The 18,833-nt window shown below is 42.9% G+C and overlaps 1 protein-coding gene across 3 annotated transcripts in view; it reads left to right on the top strand.

The window, feature by feature from the left end:
- Positions 1-18,833, top strand: part of LOC138969077 (syntaxin-binding protein 4-like) — a 38,338-nt gene that overhangs the window by 19,022 nt on the left and 483 nt on the right. For 2 of the 3 annotated variants that reach the window (XM_070341780.1, XM_070341781.1), the window contains exons 16-20: positions 5,971-6,084; positions 7,821-7,861; positions 10,731-10,849; positions 11,382-11,439; positions 12,291-18,833. The exon at positions 12,291-18,833 is cut by the window's right edge and continues 483 nt beyond it. In XM_070341780.1, coding sequence (XP_070197881.1) covers positions 5,971-6,084; positions 7,821-7,861; positions 10,731-10,849; positions 11,382-11,439; positions 12,291-12,441 — 483 coding nt within the window. In that variant the 3' untranslated portion in view covers positions 12,442-18,833. The remainder of the gene's footprint in view (positions 1-5,970; positions 6,085-7,820; positions 7,862-10,730; positions 10,850-11,381; positions 11,440-12,290) is intronic. The other variant, XM_070341782.1, reaches the window with a different exon arrangement.

Below are 18,833 nucleotides of genomic sequence, written 5' to 3'. Positions count from 1 at the left end.
GGAGTCTGGTCTTCCAGACCACAGGGACAGGTTGGTGATGGGGTCAGCTTCAGCTTCCTGAACATGTGGGCGTTGAGGCGACAGTGACCAGTTCGTAGTCGCATGATCACTACTTGCTGCCATCGTTCTAGGAGATGATATGCGTCTCTCGTGGATTGTGGTTGCATTGCTGCCTTCATGAGGGTTTTCTTTTCAGCGAAGCTGACCGGGTTGTCTGGTTGTTCCTCCCTGGCTCCGAGTTTGGCGAGCTCATCAGCTGTTTCATTGCCTGGAATTCCGCAGTGTGCTGGAACCCATTGCAGGACTACTCGTCGAGTCTTGGCAAGCTCCTGGAGTTTCTCCATCAGACGAGGAAGTTTGTTTCCCGCAAGGGCTTCCAAGGCAGACAGTGCATCAGAGAGGAAAACAACTTGGGGGCATTCGCTTTCCGAGTCATGAATCATGGAGGCTGCTTGCATGATGGCCTGAACTTCTGCTGCATAGTTTGAGCAGTACTTTCCTGTTGGTATCCCTGCTGTAGAAGTGTGTCCCTCAGGAGATCTGACAAGTACACCTGCTCCTCCATTGGCCACGGCGTTTGTTGCTGAACCGTCTGTATATGCATGAATCCAGGCGTCTTCAGGGTACCGTTCAGCAATCATGGCGAGTGTAAGGGTGCGCCTGGCAGTGTCGTTCTGGGAATCTCCTGAGGTAACGTAGGGGACTGTGGTGGAGATGCGAAGATTCTTATAGTCTTCATTCCATGGCTGCGGCAGATCTGAGAAACTGATTGGTAGTGCTGATGGAGGTACAGAGGCTTGGTGCTCTCTGGCAAGTCTCTTGCTTTCATGTAAGAAGCTGTTGCGCTTGAGGCGGTTCTTTGTCAGGTTATCCATCCTCTTCTTCATCGGATGCGCATGCAGGCACTTGAATTTCTCTGTCTGAACCATGACCTTGGCGTCTCTCCTCTGACTGAGGGGTTGAATGGCAGCAACTTCTTCCATGGCCTTTATTGGTGTGGATCTCATCGATCCAGTAATGATCCTGAGGGCTTGGTTTTGGACCCTGTCCAGTGTCTGCTGGTGGGTCTTCGCTGCTGTAGACCAAGCTGTGGAGCCATACTCAAGATGGGGCCTGACTGCTCCCTGGTAGACTCGCTTGAGTATCTCTTCGTTTGCTCCCCAACTGGTTCCGGCTAGCTTCCGCATGATGGCAAGCTTGCGCCTGGCCTTTGCTTCAGCATTGTGGATGTGGGGTTTCCAGGTCTGTTTCTTGTCAAAAGTGACACCAAGATATGTTGCCTCGTCATCACTTCTCAAGGGTGTGTCACCAAGCTTGATGGTTCCAGTCTTTTGTTTTGAGGATAGGGTGAAGAGTGTTGTAGAGGACTTTTCCTTGTTGATGGCAACACACCATTCATCTGCCCATGCCGCCAGCCGGTCAGCAGCCAGTTGCATCCTGTAAGTGGCAGTTGTGGCGTATTCCTCCTTGCACCACATCACCAGATCATCAGCATATAATGCAGCGTGGATACCTTTGGGAAGAATTTGTACGAGGTCGTTGATGAAGACCAAGAAGAGTGTAGGAGAGAGGACTCCTTCTTGTGGGACACCACGTCGCAGTAGTATTTTCTTGCCGACTCGACCGTTGACTGAGATTCTTGCTCTGCGGTTGTGGAGATAGGATCTGATCCATCGCAGCATGTTGCTTGCGATTCCACATCTCTGCAGTTTCACGAGGAGGCCATCAGTCCAGACCTTGTCAAAGGCTTTCTGTAGATCAATCCAGGTGGCGAAGAGGACCTTCTGTTCCTGGAATGCATCTTCTATTTCTTGGGAGAGATAGGTTGCCTGGTCTTCTGTGCTGTGAAACTGTCTGAAGCCTGCCTGTTCAGGAGCCAGGATGTTCTCAGTCTCTAGATACCAAAGCAGGCACTGGTTGACCATCCTCTCTAGGGTCTTCACAGTGCAGCTGGTCAAGCTGATTGGTCTGTAACTAGCAGGCTTCTTCTTGTCCTTTCCTTTCTTATGGATAGGAATCATGGTGGCCTCTTGCCAAACTTGTGTGCCAATTTGCCCGTGTCCCAGCTGAGATTGAAGACCTCCAGTAGTTTCAGGACAGCTGTGTTGCCTAGGTGCTTCAGCATCTCGTTCGTGATCCCATCTGGCCCTGGGGATTTCCTGGTTTTTAGTTTCCTCAAGGCAATTTGTAGCTCATGAAGAGTGAGGGGTTGCTTCATGGGTTCCACATCTGTGTGGTGTTGTGGCCGCTCTCTCTGTTCTCTTCTTGCTTCTCTTTGTTGGACAGGACTGACAGGTACATTGCTCTCGTCTGCATAGTTGTCAGCAAGACGGTTAGCTCCTCGTCTCCCTGTCAGCATCTCTCCGTTCTTTTCCAGTGTCACATTCTGGCTCATTTTTCACAGACACCTGGTAACAACAGGCTTACCTAAAACTGCCCAGCAGCATATGCTGCACCCCCTTCTAGTCTGATGAGCTCATCCTGTCTTTTGAGTTTAGCTGCACGCACAGTGTCGCGTCTCTTGTTTAGCTGATCTTTCTTGAACCTGAGGCTGCCAAGAACCCTTTTACACACCCAGCCTTGTTTAGTCTTTTCATGTTACAGCCTGTTGTAAAGCCGTAGAACTGTGCAGTGTTGAGAGCAGCCGCTGGTTCAAAATTGAATTCCCTAGCCCCTGTGACGACTGCAAACCGTACGCGATTTTTGCATGCAAATTTGTCCTTGGGGCAGCGAACCCAAACGCTGCTGTGGAGACACTCATTAGAGTTTTGGGTTTTTCCTGACACACATCTCTGAAGCAGTTGATCTTTCGTCAGTCTCTGGTAAACTGGTTCTAGAGGAGGATTCAGCTTCTTGAAGTTGAGAGGTGTATGGACGAGTTTTGCGTGTGGTCCTGGGGGCTGGTAGAAGGACCATGACGCGGCACCATGGGGGCACAAGTCATGCTGTGGCTTGTCATCTGTTGAGAAGCCGTGACGCAGAGATGCCATCACTGCCCGTTTCATGTCTGCAACTGTCTTACCCCCCCCCCCCCCTAATTGCCCGATTATAATTATATATCGTCAACTTCCTGATTGTATTCAGAGTCAGCTGATCATACCCTCGCCCTCCCAAAGTGATTCCTTTTTTGCGGCAGTCTGTCACAAGGTTGCGAAGCGCTGTTACAAGACGCTTGGAAACGTGATTGATGTACTCTTCTTTTTCGATGGTTACTTGATCTCCATAAGGCTTTATTTTGGAAAGTTCCTGGAAGGTTTTTGTGTCACCGTCTGACAGGATAACTGTGTATCGCAGATTGTGCTGCGACACTGACCTGCCCCACAGAACCCGAGCCGCCTCGACTTCCATGCCACTGGAACCTAAAAATAAAACCACCGTTTCAGTCAAAGTCAGCCACTGAATAGCAAACACACAAACACACACAAACACACACACACACAAAAGGCAATCAGCCACATATCTACCAACATAGACGCTATTATTGCTTTTGTTCAGTACATGTATTACTATGCATGGATCAATACCCTAACACACACACACACATGCATGCACACACACACACACACACACACACACACACACAAGGCAATCAGCCACAGATCTACCAACATAGACGCTATCATTGTTTTTGTTCAGTACATGTATTACTATGCATGGATTAGTACCCAAACACACACAAATACACAAACACGCACAGACACACACACACACACGTACACTTCACATAGACAGCGCACACAAAACACTGACACACATATTCACAAACACTTACAGATCTATGTAAAATTCAAACACAACACACTATCATCCCATTTCAACAAACGTCTTCACAAACGCACCATACACACATACTGTTTAGATCTACGCACTCACCTGCAAAATTCTTGTCACAGATGTCCAGTTGTTTTACCAGCCAGGCAGCATACTCCAGGGGTTTCTCCTGGAGAAGTTTGTTTCCAGTTGTCTGGCAAACATGACAGTAGTTGCACATAACATGAGCGTCCAGTCAGCACGTCTAGACTACAACACACCCTATTCCAATGTGGGACGAGTGCCCCCTGGTCAGCCATGATCCGTCGTAGCTTACACTGATATCAAGAACATCATCATCAGACAGTGTCATTCCATTGTGCGTTGCGTGTATCTGTCTGACCTGACGGACAGCCTCACTGAATACTTTCTCCTCCAGTAGATCTACATCAAGTCGTTGATAGAGTTTATCAGCTTTCTTCTGGAAGGTTTTGTGATCCATGCCTACCAAATCTAAACTTTCACAAAATTTGTTAAATTGTTGAGCACCTAGCCCACATATCAAGGAGTCTGGACGAATAAACGGCTTGCCTGATGAGACCATAATCCGTTTGACCGCTTTCTTTGGAAGCAAGGTATCCAGCGGTACCTGGAACAACTTCCTCACATGCGCGTACACTGCAAGGCCGTGTCTCTGTTTTGAGTCTGGGCATGGTGACAGCGTTGGCTGTTTACATTGCGGACAACAAAGTTCGTTTACAAGTCAATACCATCAAAGGTTTCCAAATCAACAAGACATCTCCTTGTTTGGGAAGCCTCTGGACCTGTCGCTTTTGACCAGTGGCTGCTGTGTAGGCCTATGTGTTCGTCTTGAATTGTTTTCGCGTCAAACCGCCAAGAACACACTCTCAGTCCTGACGCAGAATTTGATCTGCATGCCACAGCGGTCGATCCAGATTTTGTGCGCTTGGTCACCGATTGTGTTTTAGTTGTTCTCTTGTCTCTGCAACTCTTCAGTTGTTGTCTTCTCGTACACTTGCCTTTATGATGTGTTTTTCGGAGCGTTGATCTTTTCACACGTGCCATTTTTCGAAGCAAACTCAGTCGAAAACTAAACGCGGTGAGCAGACGACTTTTAAAATACGAAAAGCCAGGTGAGCCTATCTGACCAATCGTGGCCAGGTATTTACGTCATACCCCCGTATATGGAAAGTGTCTGTGGTTTGTTTGTTTGAAAAATAGGGGGGTTTCCCCAGGAGAATCCATATTTAACCGAAAATAACCGCCGAATGACACAGGGGAGAGAACTGCTGTTCAAACGGTATACGACGTTCCCGCGTTGGGCGAGCAGAAATGTCTGTTGTCAAGGGTTGAAAATCGGAATTTTTATCGGAAGAGTGAATGAAAAGACAGAAAAATTCGCCGGGTTGGTGCAATGAAATATGTTTTTAGAGACTTTGATGAATTTGTATAGTGTAATCATATGCATGTCATGAAAGTAGACAGATTGAAAGGTGCAAAACTGCTAACAACTCAAAATGGCTGTTTAAGTCCCATCACTCTAAATTTCAGTGGCGCACTTCGCCTTAAAGAAGTTCAGCCTGTCCCAGACCACGCTCTTGAAACTTACATCATCTTAAAGAGGGATTTCTGTACTTTCTTAGCATAATACATATCACAGGATATTAAAAATCAACTTATGTATCATTTTGTGAGAACGGGTCACTTATGTAATTATGAATAAGGGGGAGGATGAAATGTTTACCTCAAATTTAATTGTTCTTTTTGTATATTTTAGTTCTGAACCTGGATTCTCCCCCAGTGAAACTTTAGTGATGAACGATTTGATCAAATCAAAATGGATTATTTCTTACCTCTAAATATCATACGTTGTTCAGAAACAATCACACACACACACGCACACACGCACACGCACACGCACACACACATACACACACACACACACACACACTCGCACGCACGCACACACACACACGCACACACGCACACGCACACGCACACACACACACACACTCGCACACACACACACACATACACACACTCACTAACACACTAACACACACACACACACACACACACACACACACACACACATACACACACACACACACTAAAAACACAAAAATCAACATTAGGAAAAGAGATTTGTAGAAGAAATGCTGAAATTTCTGAGTCATTTTGTTGTTGTTTTCCACCCAGGATGGTATAAGTGAGCAGCGGAGGTTAGCTGTGGCAGCATGCCAGCTGAAGAAATCAGAGCAAGGGAAGAAGACATATGAAGTGGCCACTAATAAACTGCTCGGTCACTTACAGGTATGCTCACATCAGACTCCCCTTTTAAGTCTCCCCCGTTTGAAGACCTTACTTTTCCATATTTGTCTTGTTTCTGTTTCTAAATTTACCGCTATTTTAAGATTACCTCCCTTTTAACACTTTGTACCCCACCTATGTTGACCCATCCTGAACTCAGGTCAAAAATGAGTTACTTCCCTTCGGGTCTCATTTCTATCCCTGACAGGATGCCTTGGTTTTCCTTGTCTGGCGAGGAAATCGATTTTTTTAACATATTTAGATCTTTTCGTTATGTGTTATGGATGTAAACAGATTCGCGATCGTCGATAGTGATTTTTCATGGTGTTGTGTAATTTTTAAATTACAAAGAAATTGATATGTGACCCTCCACCACAAAATGAGTCGCATGTCACCTCGCGCGGTTCTGCGCTAGGCTTAATATAAGTCCGGGGAGTGTCTGGTAACAGTGTGAGGGTCACCTTAGTCACAGGCTTATAACTCAAACAGTTTTTGCTCTTTTCTAAAACGGTTTTCACCACTGGATAGAGCATAAAAAACTCTTTAGGAAAATGTAAAAATATGAAAATCATGAAAAGGTGACATGCGACTAATTCTGTTGTGGAGTGTCACATATGTAAGACAGTTTCAAGCGAGCTATTTTTCGCGGCTGTATTTACTGTGCAAACAACTCTAAATATGGCAAAAGTGTCACGTGATAATCAACCGTTTGGTTTCGGCGCTCGCTGGAGCAGACGATTTTTTCTGTAACCAGTTGACAGTGATGCAACCATATATTACGGTCTCCTTCCGGCAGCAGTCCCAAAATTTCGACTTGTTTTGACCTTAAAACGATGTCTTTATCATAACTGTGAAGAACAGAACGGAGATCACTGTCGAAGTCTGCCAATCTGCAATCATTTTCGTCTCACGAACACTGCTCGCGAACAACATATAGGAGATAACTCTGTATTCTTGTTTTGATAGATTCACGTAAGACTTTAGCGTCCAGTCAGAGAGACAACTGGCGATAGCCATGGAGCGATGATTATCAGAATGATGTTGACCAAGTTATTTTTAGCCTAGACCAGCTGTGCTGCAGCAGGTCATTCAGAATTGTAGTAACTGTGTAGTAACTGTGTATCAACACGCTAGAATGCAGGCGTTAGATGGACTTTACAGGAAGCGACTGAAACTAACAGTCTGAGCGGATAAATCCGTACCTGGTCAGATAGAGCCATATGAGTGGGTACGGATATATCCGTACCTGGGAGACAATGAGTTGAGACCTGAGTTTCAGATTTTGGGAGGTCTTAATAATGGGGGTTTCACTGTACATGAAAGAAGAAAAGATCACTGAGTACTTTATAGGCATTACCGCACAGGTTTATAACAGAGACAAGTGACAGGCTAAGATTTGAAGAATGATCACCAATGCTTTTAATGTAAATTTGATGGGTTGCATTTTTTTTTAATTAAGAATAGATTTTGTGTGTGTGTGTGTGTGTGTGTGTGTGTGTGTGTGTGTGTGTGTGTGTGTGTGTGTGTGTGTGTGTGTGTGTTTTTTTTGTAAGCTAGTGTTGTCCAAATGAAACATCCTTGACAGAATCACAATTATGATAAGTCCGCTGGTATTAGTTTCAAGCCAACGTTTCACATTTTGTTTAATGTTACGTAAGAAGTTTACTACTGTATTAGAACAGTCTGATAAATAAGTTCAGTTGTTTTGGTTTTAATGAATTTGTGCTTTTTTCTTCCAGCATGTTCAAGAAGTACTGTCATCAGACCCTCCTGTTTCAAGGTATTTATTTATTTGTCAATATTTTGAACCAGAAATGTTCAAAAGTTATTTTTTACAACTTACAGTGCCCTGTTGCAAAAGCATGACAACTTCTATCCTTAAAAAATCAGCAAGAAGCACCATTTAGTACAATGGAAAGGGTTATGGATTTCTGTTTAAAACAAAATTTGACAGGATTGTCACCAGTATTTGATGCTACATCTTTTGATCAAAAGGATCAAAGCTTCTCATTGTTTCATGTAACAGGGGTCTGGTTCTGCACAGCTCTCACTTACTATTCTTTTAATTTTATTGTTATTTTTTTATGTTTGGGAAGACGCTATAGCGTGCCCTTTTAATCAATTTTTTTTTTTTTTTTGCTCAACGCCCAGCCGACCACGAAGGGCCATATCAGGGCGGTGCTGCTTTGACATATAACGTGCGCCACACACAAGACAGAAGTCGCAGCACAGGCTTCATGTCTCACCCAGTCACATTATTCTGACACCGGACCAACCAGTCCTAGCACTAAGCCCATAATGCCAGACGCCAGGCGGAGCAGCCACTAGATTGCCAATTTTAAAGTCTTAGGTATGACCCGGCCGGGGTTCGAACCCACGACCTCCCGATCACGGGGCGGACGCCTTACCACTAGGCCAACCGTGCCGGTCTTTTAATCAATAAAACAATAAGATTATATAACGAACTTGGTATCTGTATGTTTGACTGTTCATGAGACTCGCTTACTATTGTTTAGATTTATTTTTACATCCTTTGAGGAAAGGATCGACATGTTTAATCTTTAAATCAGTTACTCTTGTTTTGAAAGCATTTTATGTATTAGTATTTTGTTTTTGTTTTTGTTTGTTTGTTTGTTTGTCGCGATATAACCTTTGTGGTTGAAAACGAAAGAAAGAATTCGGAATTTTTAATGAAAAAACAAAAAGAAGAACGTTACCACTTCATTAAATTACATATTCTTACTCCAATTCTCATAAATGCATTGACTTCAGTCTCACATGCTAGATGTCGAAAAACCACTCAAATTACCTGCCCTTAGAAGGGTGGTAACCAAGCTAAAAAGAGACGCCATAGCCGTTGCTATGCACTGACCTTGCTCGGTTACCCATAACACCCTGCGCACCACGTGAGCGCCAGCATCCGGAATAATCATTCTCGACTTTCGACAGCACACGGTGGACGTGTCAATTTTTGTCACTCACTTTTGGCCTTCACATGCCGGCTTGTCCGTGAGACTAGTTGTTTCTTGTGGGTCTACCTGTCCATCTACCTTTTGGTGAGATCTTTCTGTGTTTGTTTGGTTGATAGCTTTTTGTTTTGAACAGGCACGCAGAGTTTTTCGTTCTGGGTGACTGTTTTTCGTCGGTTTTAAAATGGCTGACAACAAAGCTAAACTTAGCGCGAAACTGGAAGGAGACAAGGCTCTTAGCCCGGTTAAGAAAGCTAAACCTAAGAGTAAACCTAAAAACGTGGATTTGCCTATCATGCGGGTCGAAGATCCGTCGAATAGCACTTTTTTTGATGTTCCTATCCCTCCAAGGGCGGTTTGAGGTCCTCCTCAGCTCGCTCCCCCTGATGGGGTTAATCAGCCTGGGCCTTCAGCCTTTGGCGCCTTAAAGACTGAATTGTTTGAATTTATTTCGCAGCAGTTCGCGTCCCGTTCTGGGGTCCCTCCTCTGTCACCGGCGGTAGGGGATCCTTCCTCCCTAGCTCGGCTGGGGTTGTCGTCGTCTGCGACTTCGACTGATGGTGGGGGTGGCGGCGCGGCCATTCCTTCTTCGCACTGGCCTGGTGCACCTGACCTGTTCGGTTCAACCCTCACTGCCTCTGGTAGTGCGGCGGTTGCTCTGGAACACTCTCTCCGTAAGGAGAGGGGGTCTGCCCCCTGTCTGCCTCTTCCCGCTCACCTTGCTTTTAGCACAGCTGAGTCGGGCAGGCAGCCCTCTTACCGTTTGGAAGAGGGAGTGGGGGGGCATGGTAAGTCACAGCCTGGGCTTGTTCCCACTCCGCCTCATTGAGGGCAGGGGGCTGTGTCAGCGGCCCACCCTTTCCCGCCCTCGGGCAGGATCGGGTGGGCGCTGTCAGACTGGCGTCTCAGTCTGTACCGCTATTGTCCTCTGCTAGCAGCCGCCCCCCTCCCCAGTTGGGGTGGGTGGGTGGGTGGTGGGGCTACAGGACTACAGCAAGTTGACGGGTGGGGGTGGTGGTGTTCATCAGCTTTTAGCTTCGGGATATCTCCTGCACTCGGCTTGACGGCTCCAGTTCCTTGCCGGCCTTGGTCGCTGCAGGACAGGTTCTTTCAAGGACATAAGTAAGTTCCCTCCACCTTTAGGAGGAATCTGCATTTATGAGAATTGAAGTAAGAATATGTAATTTAATGGAAAATTTCTAAAGTAAATTTTCATTTGATTAATATACTTACCCAATTCTCATAGTTAATACCCTCCCATCCATCCCCGCTACTTAATATCCTTGGGGTGTTTGAGTATAGTCTCGAATGATTATTCCGGATGCTGGCACTCACGTGGTGCGCAGGGTGTTATGGGTAACCGAGCAAGGTCAGTGCATAGCAACGGCTATGGCGTCTCTTTTTAGCTTGGTTACCACCCTTCTAAGGGCAGGTAATTTGAGTGATTTTTCGACATCTAGCTTGTGAGACTGAAGTCAATGCATTTATGAGAATTGGGTAAGTATATTAATCAAATGAAAATTTACTTTAGAAATTTTCCATTTTAGCTGCAGCCTTTTCACCTTCTAGATAGTGTTCAGAATGCTTATCATCACCAGATAGTGTTCAGAATGCTTATCATCACTTCTGTGACACATTGTGCAAGTTCTGTGTGTTTGCACATGTCCACTGGTTTATCAGCAGATCAGGGGACCTTGTAAAGGGAGAGAAGAAGAAAAAGAAGCAGAAAATGACGCAGACACTGCTGTTAGAAGGCCAGGATGTCATACGAACAGTTCAAACCCTGATTGAACAAGTCCGTGAGTATCAACATATTATTTTTACGAATATATCAGAGAGGGGACCGGTAGCACAGTTGGTAGAGCACTGTCCTTGTGATCCATGAGTCACGGGGTTGAATCAGGGCAGGGATATACACGGGTCAACTTTATGTGCCGACTCGGAAACAGTATCCATGTTCTACCCCCATGTCACACTGTGGCACGTAGAAGATCTTGGTAATTCAGCCACAAGTGCAGGAGGCTGATTACACCTAAGCACGCACACATCTGGGTATTGCGACTCTGTTGCTGCTAGCTTTCCAATGGGAGGAAACAACCCGAATTTCCCAGCGATGGTACAATAAATTAATCAAAAACCAGTAAAAATACAGAAAGACGCCAAGTTTCAGTGCGCCTTTCGTTTTCCTTCAGTTCTCTTCCGTGTTCAGCATTCACTTCATGTTTTGTTTGGTGAATCAGCTGAAAAGTCTACTCGGTTCAAATAAGTTAATGGGAAATAACCCTGAAATACAAGAAGGCCATGCATACATGTTTTTGTTTTCTGCTTCAGCGCTGCCATTCGGTTGGGAAGAAAACTGCACTGCTGATGGGGTGCGATATTACATCAAGTAAGTTGATATTTTTTTTTTTTATCCGGTATATGAATGTAACTTGTCTTTTTGTTGTTAAGTCTTAGAGTTTTCTAGAGTTTAGAGTTTGTGTGTGTGTGTGTGTGTGTGTGTGTGTGTGTGTGTGTGTGTGTGTGTGTGTGTGTGTGTGTGTGTGTGTGTGTGTGTGTGTGTGTGTGTGAGAGTGATAGCAAAATGCTGGCCACTAGTGTGATGTGTGTAGTGGCACATATGTATCAAGGAAACACAAATCATTAACTTATTTACCTATCATGTATGTTCACCTCTTTTATGCCTATAATTGTCTTCCTGATAAGCTTCTATTGCCTTTGATAACTGGCAGTTTTATCTCCCACAATTCTGAGAGGAATTGGATCACGGATTCCTTTCCTCTCTACATTGTGGTCAATAAAACTACAATTAGACTTCACTTACTCAGGTAAGGTTGTCATAATTTTGCAATTTGTGTGTGGAGACCCCTTGACTTGCTTTGAGAAATATTTATCCAAGTCAGATTTACAGACCATACCTATCAGCAGGGAAGATGGAACATTTTATTATTATCTCAGGTGCAGTCATCGTCAGAATAGAAATAACTGTCGTGTTTGCATGGGTTTCTAAAGAGTGAATTCTTTTGCTTTTATTGAGGCAAACTTTCCCCACATGCTCCTTGTCCAACTGTATCAGACACACACCTCGCTAGTGCCTGGCCTATAAATGTCACGTGGGAAAGTTTAACTCAATGGAAGCAAGAGTATTCACTCTTACACAACACATACAAACCCGACAGAGTTATTTCAGAACATCGTCTCTTGAGCTTACAGTTGTTGTCTTTTCTGATTTGTGTGTAGCCACCTGAACCAGACTACCTCGTGGACCCACCCCTCATCCAATGTCGAGCATCGATCCATCACCACAGCAACCGGTCCAGGGATAGCAGGACCACCACCAGCTGTCGACGCTGGAAGGAAACCGGACAACATGAATCAGCATGGTGTCTGATGAACACGATTCCGCATGGTGTCCGATGAACGATGTTTAGTGAAGTTGGATGACCGTTTCGGCATTTCCGAGGGAGCAGTGCTAGGCAGTGTTGTGCGTCTAATTCGGACCGGTGTCAGTTTGAATCTAAACAAACCTTTCTGTAAAACGAGAAAACAAAAGTAGATCAAAAGAGTTTGTCAACATTTTGCATGCTATGTCAAAGATGAAGGGGTATTTATCTCTAGAATTCTGATAGAAAATGAAAGAGAACACAAGATTAATGGCGATTTTTTATTCATAAAGAACATTTTCAAGAGAGCCATAAAGTAGAATGGTGCAAGCTTTAGTGTATAAGTAGGTTGGGGACAGACATTTTGGGGGGTAAAGTCCAGCTAATGTAATAAAAAATATTTTGTTGCTGACAGCGGAATGGAGACAAAAAATCAGATCACGCAGTTTTGTGCATATTTGGATGAAAGGGTATCAATCTATCATATATATTTATAGTAAAGGAAATAGGCCCAGATCACATGTTTGCTTATTTGCTGAAATTACAATGACCTTTTCTACAGAAATCCTCAAGTAACTTTCCAGTGACAAGAATTTATTGTTGATCACAAACTGATTTAATGTTTTGCATGTTGAAAGCTTGCACAAACTGAAAGTTAGGCTGTACCACTTATGAAGGTTACAATACGTGCATACCCAGAAGCTAGGGTTAGATTTTCTGTTCACAGCTATATCCTTTAACATATTTATTTCTGAACTGTTATTACACAGCTTAAGGTTTCTCTTAAACTCCAGTGGTATGATCACCTGACATTTGTGAAGAAATGTGAGTGTATAGTTTGACTGTGTTGGTAGCCTTCTTGTAGTAGGTAGTAACTTTTGAGAGAATATACTGGTACTGGTAGGTGAACATTTTGAATACACATTTAATGTGAAAGTTTTACTCTTACTGTATTTGGTGGCTACGATCACACTCTGAACAGATTTTTCATAGTATGTAGTGGTCTAGTCTCCGATACTGTAACAAATCTAGCTTTCATATATGTAATTCAGACATAATTCTTATACAGTACCTGTATTTTTGACATATTCTCCCTTGTCATGTCTTTGTGTTCGATGCCTTGACTACTCTCGCTATCTGCTGATGTCACAGAAGTTATTGTTTGCTGTGCAAGAGACAGAAAACTACAACATGTTTTGTGGTAGTAAATGCGGGTGTCCTTTTGTGGCAGGCAAACTTTGGTTTAGTTAATAATCCAGCGGATAATTGAAGATGCCTGTTATTTGGAGGTGTCCTTTCTTGAGAGATATCTCACATTTGCAGGTAACCTTGTAATTATTCTGTGAGGTAATTAGAATTCTCTGAGACACAAAAGCTTGAGTAATTTAATTGTATGCTGACTTTTTAAGGTTGAGATGGTGAAGGTAGGAGTTGTTCTGTGCTGTTGTTGTTAAAAATAACTTTCTTTAATCTTTGATTAGTGAATGTAAAAGTTTTACCTGACTTGACTCTAATGCTCTTGCATGACATTTGAAAATTCTCATATTTGCAGTGTCTTTGAAATCAAATGTGAACCATAAATCTCTGCTTACGATTCATAAAGATTTGTTTACGCTGGTGCTACAGCTTTAGACATTTTAGTCTTTTGAAACCTATTTATTCATGATAAGACAACGCGGACGCTCACTTGCTTTGTGGGCTGAGTGATTCAAAGAAAGCCTTGCTTAGCTATGCATAATTGACAATTCTGACTGGTTCTAAACATGACCGTGCCATGTACTCTTTGACTCACATGGTTGTAATTCGTGTGTGTGAAAATTCTTAAGTGCCTTACGTAGATAGAAATTAGCAAAGATAGAAATTAGCGGTAGCAACAGATGGTTGTGAGGACATTGTTAGGCTTGCTTTGAAATGATGATTCTGCCGGAAGAGGGCGTCGTGCTGCCCTGTAGCAGGGTCAAAAAGCAACAGTGTGGTATGCAAAACTTTGGGGGCCCGGGTAGCTCAGATGCTAGAGCACTGGACTTGTGATCGAAAGGTTGCTGGTTCGAATCCGGGCCGGGTGAACTTTATGTGCAGACCCAGAGACTGTATCCATCTCCCACCCCCGTGTCATCACGTAAAAGACCTCGGTCATTTTGCCATAAAAAAGATGGCTGATACGCGTACCACCTAAACACGCCATACACTTGTATATCTTATCTAAAGCCGGGTTCCAACCCAGGAACATGCCCCTAATGGCTTTGCCGTGAGGGTGTAAAATTTGAATTTCTCTCATGCAAAACTCTCGCCATAAGGTGGCCCTGACAGTAAGAAGCTCAGGAAAGCAGAAAGAGAAAGAATGCTTACAGTGGAACCCCCCTTTTAAAACTCTCCCCCCCCCCTCCCCCAATTTAAGACTTTCCCCTTTTAAAGACCTTCAGATTTTTTTTTCAAAACTTCTGTCAATTTACCTCCGTTTTAAGACTCCCTCCTTTTTTTAAGACCTGATTTTGTTGGATTTTTAGAGGTCTTCAAAGAAGGGGGGGGGGGGGTCGGGGAGGGGTCCACTGTACAATGAAATGAGCAGCAAAGGTAGCATACATAATTATTAGAATTGTGACCAGGACTGTTTCTTCTTCTTCCTTCTTCTTCGTTCATGGGCTTAGACTCCCACGTTCACTCATGTTTTCAGCACGAGTGGATTTTTACGTGTATGACCGTTTTTACCCCGCCATTCAGGCAGCCATACGCCGATTTCGGGGGAACCAGGACTGTTTGAAATGTATTTAATTGTGACACATACTGCATAGCACTTTACTGATCTATTTCTGCCCGCACACATTGCTTGACATTGAATGAATGAATTTGTATGGTCATTATACAGCTTTATCTATGAAGCTTAGTTGTCTTCCATGTCACCAGCAAATGAATATGAATCGGATTATTTTTAATTTTAGATTCATTACTGGCAAAATTGTATTGGCGTAGATAAAAAATGTCCACCAAATTACCCGTGTGACTTGGAATAATAGGTCGTGAAAAGTAGGATATGCGCGGAAATGGCTGCGATCTGCTGGTCGATGTGAATGCGTGATGTATTGTGTAAAAAAATTCCATCTCACACGGCATAAATAGATCCCTGCGCCTTGAGTCCGAGTCTGGAGATACGCGCGCGATCCTAATACATCCGGTTTTCCTCTGTACGCTATCTTGTCATGACGACTTGTTGACAAACGAAGATTCGCGAAAGAAAGAGAAAAGCGCCGACTCTTGAGTAGAGAGCTAATAAAGTAATCGCTAATCGAGCGAAATGGCAATCCGCGGCGACTTCCTTAGGAGTCGGGAAGGCGCAAATCCTGTGTATCGTCAATGATAAGGACTCGGTGTTATCGAGATGGCGAGAAGGACAGTGAAGCGAAAGTACGCAAAGAGAGGTGCCTGTGCGAAAACCTCAACGATCGTGTATGGGACAAGTTTAGCGATGCAAGGCGAAGAAACATTCATGTGAGCGGAAAGATAATTCGGGAGAAAAGTCGTTATGCTTTCTATCGAGTTAGGACATTCGGATTTTACTGGTTGCGCCACAATGTCAAATGTGCTTCACTCAGCGGGTAGCGAGCATTACGCCATGAGTAAATTTTCTTTGAAATTTGAGTTAAAGTTGTTCTGCTGTAATGTGTTTGGGTGTGTGTGTGTTGATATGACAGTAAACTGCAACTGTGTGTTTGTGTGTAAACATGACAGTACATAACAGTACGTACACTGCAACCAAATTCATGACCGCCCGGGCCAAAAACTCAAACCCCCATTTTAAGACCCCCCCCTTTTTACGACCTAATTTTCAAGGTTTTTCCAAAGTCGTAAATAGGGGGTTCTACTGTAACTGTCGCTCCAAACAGTGGTGATCTACATTTACTATTGGGTTTTCTTGTTATCATGTCTTTTCTTTGAAGAGATGTTAATTGTAGGTTGGAACTAGGAGGTTCTTTCTTTCATTCTACTTCCATGACAGAGTGAGAAGTCTGTTATATTGTGTGTGATGTCTGTTTTGTAACAGGATGAGGCCTTAGTGTTGGGAGTTAGAATTTTTTAACGCTTAGGATTTACTTACAGTAGGTTTTGAAAATGCCGCTAGATTAGACAAGAAGCCTGGTTTCACATACCACTCAGTTCATTTTCCACTTGCCTGATTTGGCGCAAATCTTCATGAATGATTAATCTGAGAAAGTGGTTCAAGTGTGATTGTTCTACATTTTCTGCTTTATCACAAAACTTTACATTTATTCGCCAAAAACTGTTGCAATAGCTTTATGGTTAGTATCTTCCATGGTGATGAGTATTCTCTCTATTTGTGTACAACTAAGTCAAAGATAAATCCTTCCTGTTCTTAGTATTTGCACTGTTCTGTTCATTTGAATTTTGTTTCAACTTTGTTTGATATGGTGTAGCGTCTAAAAACGATTCGCTCACATCACAAATTGATCTGCATGCATCAGTTGTGGGTGTTAACGACCATGCAGTACAGCATAGATTTGACTTTTGGCATGATCTTCAGCTACAGAATCTGATGAACAGTTTTATCTGACTTGTACCTGGAAGGCCTGTTTTTACCACTGGTCAGAGATCAGATGCTTCACTATGGCTAAGTTCCCTTGTGACGGCTTTAAAAAACCTTTATTTATAAATGTATTTACAGAACTTTTTTTTTCTACCTATCTGATATAATTGTGACAGGGTGACGCAGTAGTCTCCCTTCACAGCAGCTCTGCACTGACAGAGTTGTCTGCCGGCCTTGACGGCTTGAGGACGGGCTAATTAATGTAGCTCAACGTTTCTTGTACGTCAGTTGTCAGATAGACACAGTGACCTGTCAATTGTGGAGAACTGTTTGTGATTGGGTCCGGCTGCTGTGGTCTCCTGGTATGCTCTAGGGAACCTTTGCGTACCGATAGGAGTTTTTGTTGGGCTAGTAATTTAGCTCTAAAATCTAAATCCTGTTCGACTGGCTTTGGATCGACAGGTGATTCTTGTGCTTCGGGCACATAATAATGCTACTGGAAGTAATAACATAATTCCAGAGGTAATGGTGGTTGTTCTGTCAAGGAGAGGAACTTGAATTTTCGCCTTACCTTGACAAATAAGTTTTGTCCTTACATGTGCTGATAAAGTTGACATTGTAATTTCTACCTGACATCCGTACCTGACCGACGTTGATTATACCTGACTTACCAATGTCAATTATATTTAAGTTCTTCTTGTAATGGATAATTATTGATCAATTTTGCACGGAAGGATGTTTTCTGTATTTTTTGTGTTTTTCTTTGTGTCTCCTTTTGACTGTAAACCCGTTTACATTAATGTGCAATGGTTAAAATCTCTTGGGATTTCTGAGGGCCTGTAAAAAAAAGTGTTGTGTGATATAGACTATTTGCATGTTGTTGTGACTGATGTGTGAAGCTGAACAGTGATCTTTTTGTCTGCATTTCTGTTTTATTGTAATTAGATCTGTTATTTAAAAAAGAAATCCATTGCATGTTATCCAGCATAATAGTAGATCTGTGTGTATAATTTACAGTGACTTTAATGTATCCTTGACAAGTTTTAAAGTCTTTATGTATTCAAGTAGATTAAGGAATGAGGTTAAGAAGTATTAGGTTTTTAAAAATGTGTTTCAGAAACAGTTGCAGGAAAGAAAATTCCTCAATAAATGAGCAAAAAGTAGCTTTAAAGTTTTTGTATCACAAAAACATGTTCGGTTGATAATAATTTTGATTGATTGAAGATGATTAACACTTACAATGTATTGTAAATGAATTATTTTTACTTGGCTCTTTTAAACAGGAAAAAACAAACCCTGTAAACATTACACTTTTTATGAGTAGATGGTACATACTGCTGTTTTATGTATTTAGTATAATGATGGGCTGTTCTTTGTACATTACTCAGGTGTCTTACATGAACTTATATCCTCGTGTACTCGGATCCATAAGACCAGACCAATATGAAAGTACACATGGTGTAATTTGTATTTTTCTTGCCTTTTTCTTGACATTCACAAATTTTATGCAGTTCAGTCATCAGTAAAGACTCAAAACACTGTAAAATGCAACACGCCTCAAACTTCAATTTGTTGTAGTTTTTTTTCCTGGTTCTCAGTTTTCAGTTTACTTGCCTATGTTGGTGTATTCAGTTTATATTTTGCCTTTTGAATGGCTCTCGCACGTTAACATTCTGTTTTGAAGAGTTTCTCTTCAATCTCGTCAGATGATTTTGATTCCAGTATTCTTTCCTGGGATTTTCTTCCGTCCTCATTTTGACCTGTATTTTGGTTGCTTTTCACATTTATATTTCTTGTTACACTTAATTCTGTTGTTTTTAGTGCTGATTTTTAGTACCCATATATTTATGTCTGAATCTA

Source organism: Littorina saxatilis, linkage group LG6 (assembly GCF_037325665.1).
Source record: "Littorina saxatilis isolate snail1 linkage group LG6, US_GU_Lsax_2.0, whole genome shotgun sequence".
Classification (NCBI taxonomy): Eukaryota; Metazoa; Mollusca; class Gastropoda; order Littorinimorpha; family Littorinidae; genus Littorina; species Littorina saxatilis.
This window is presented reverse-complemented; position numbering and strand designations above follow the sequence as displayed.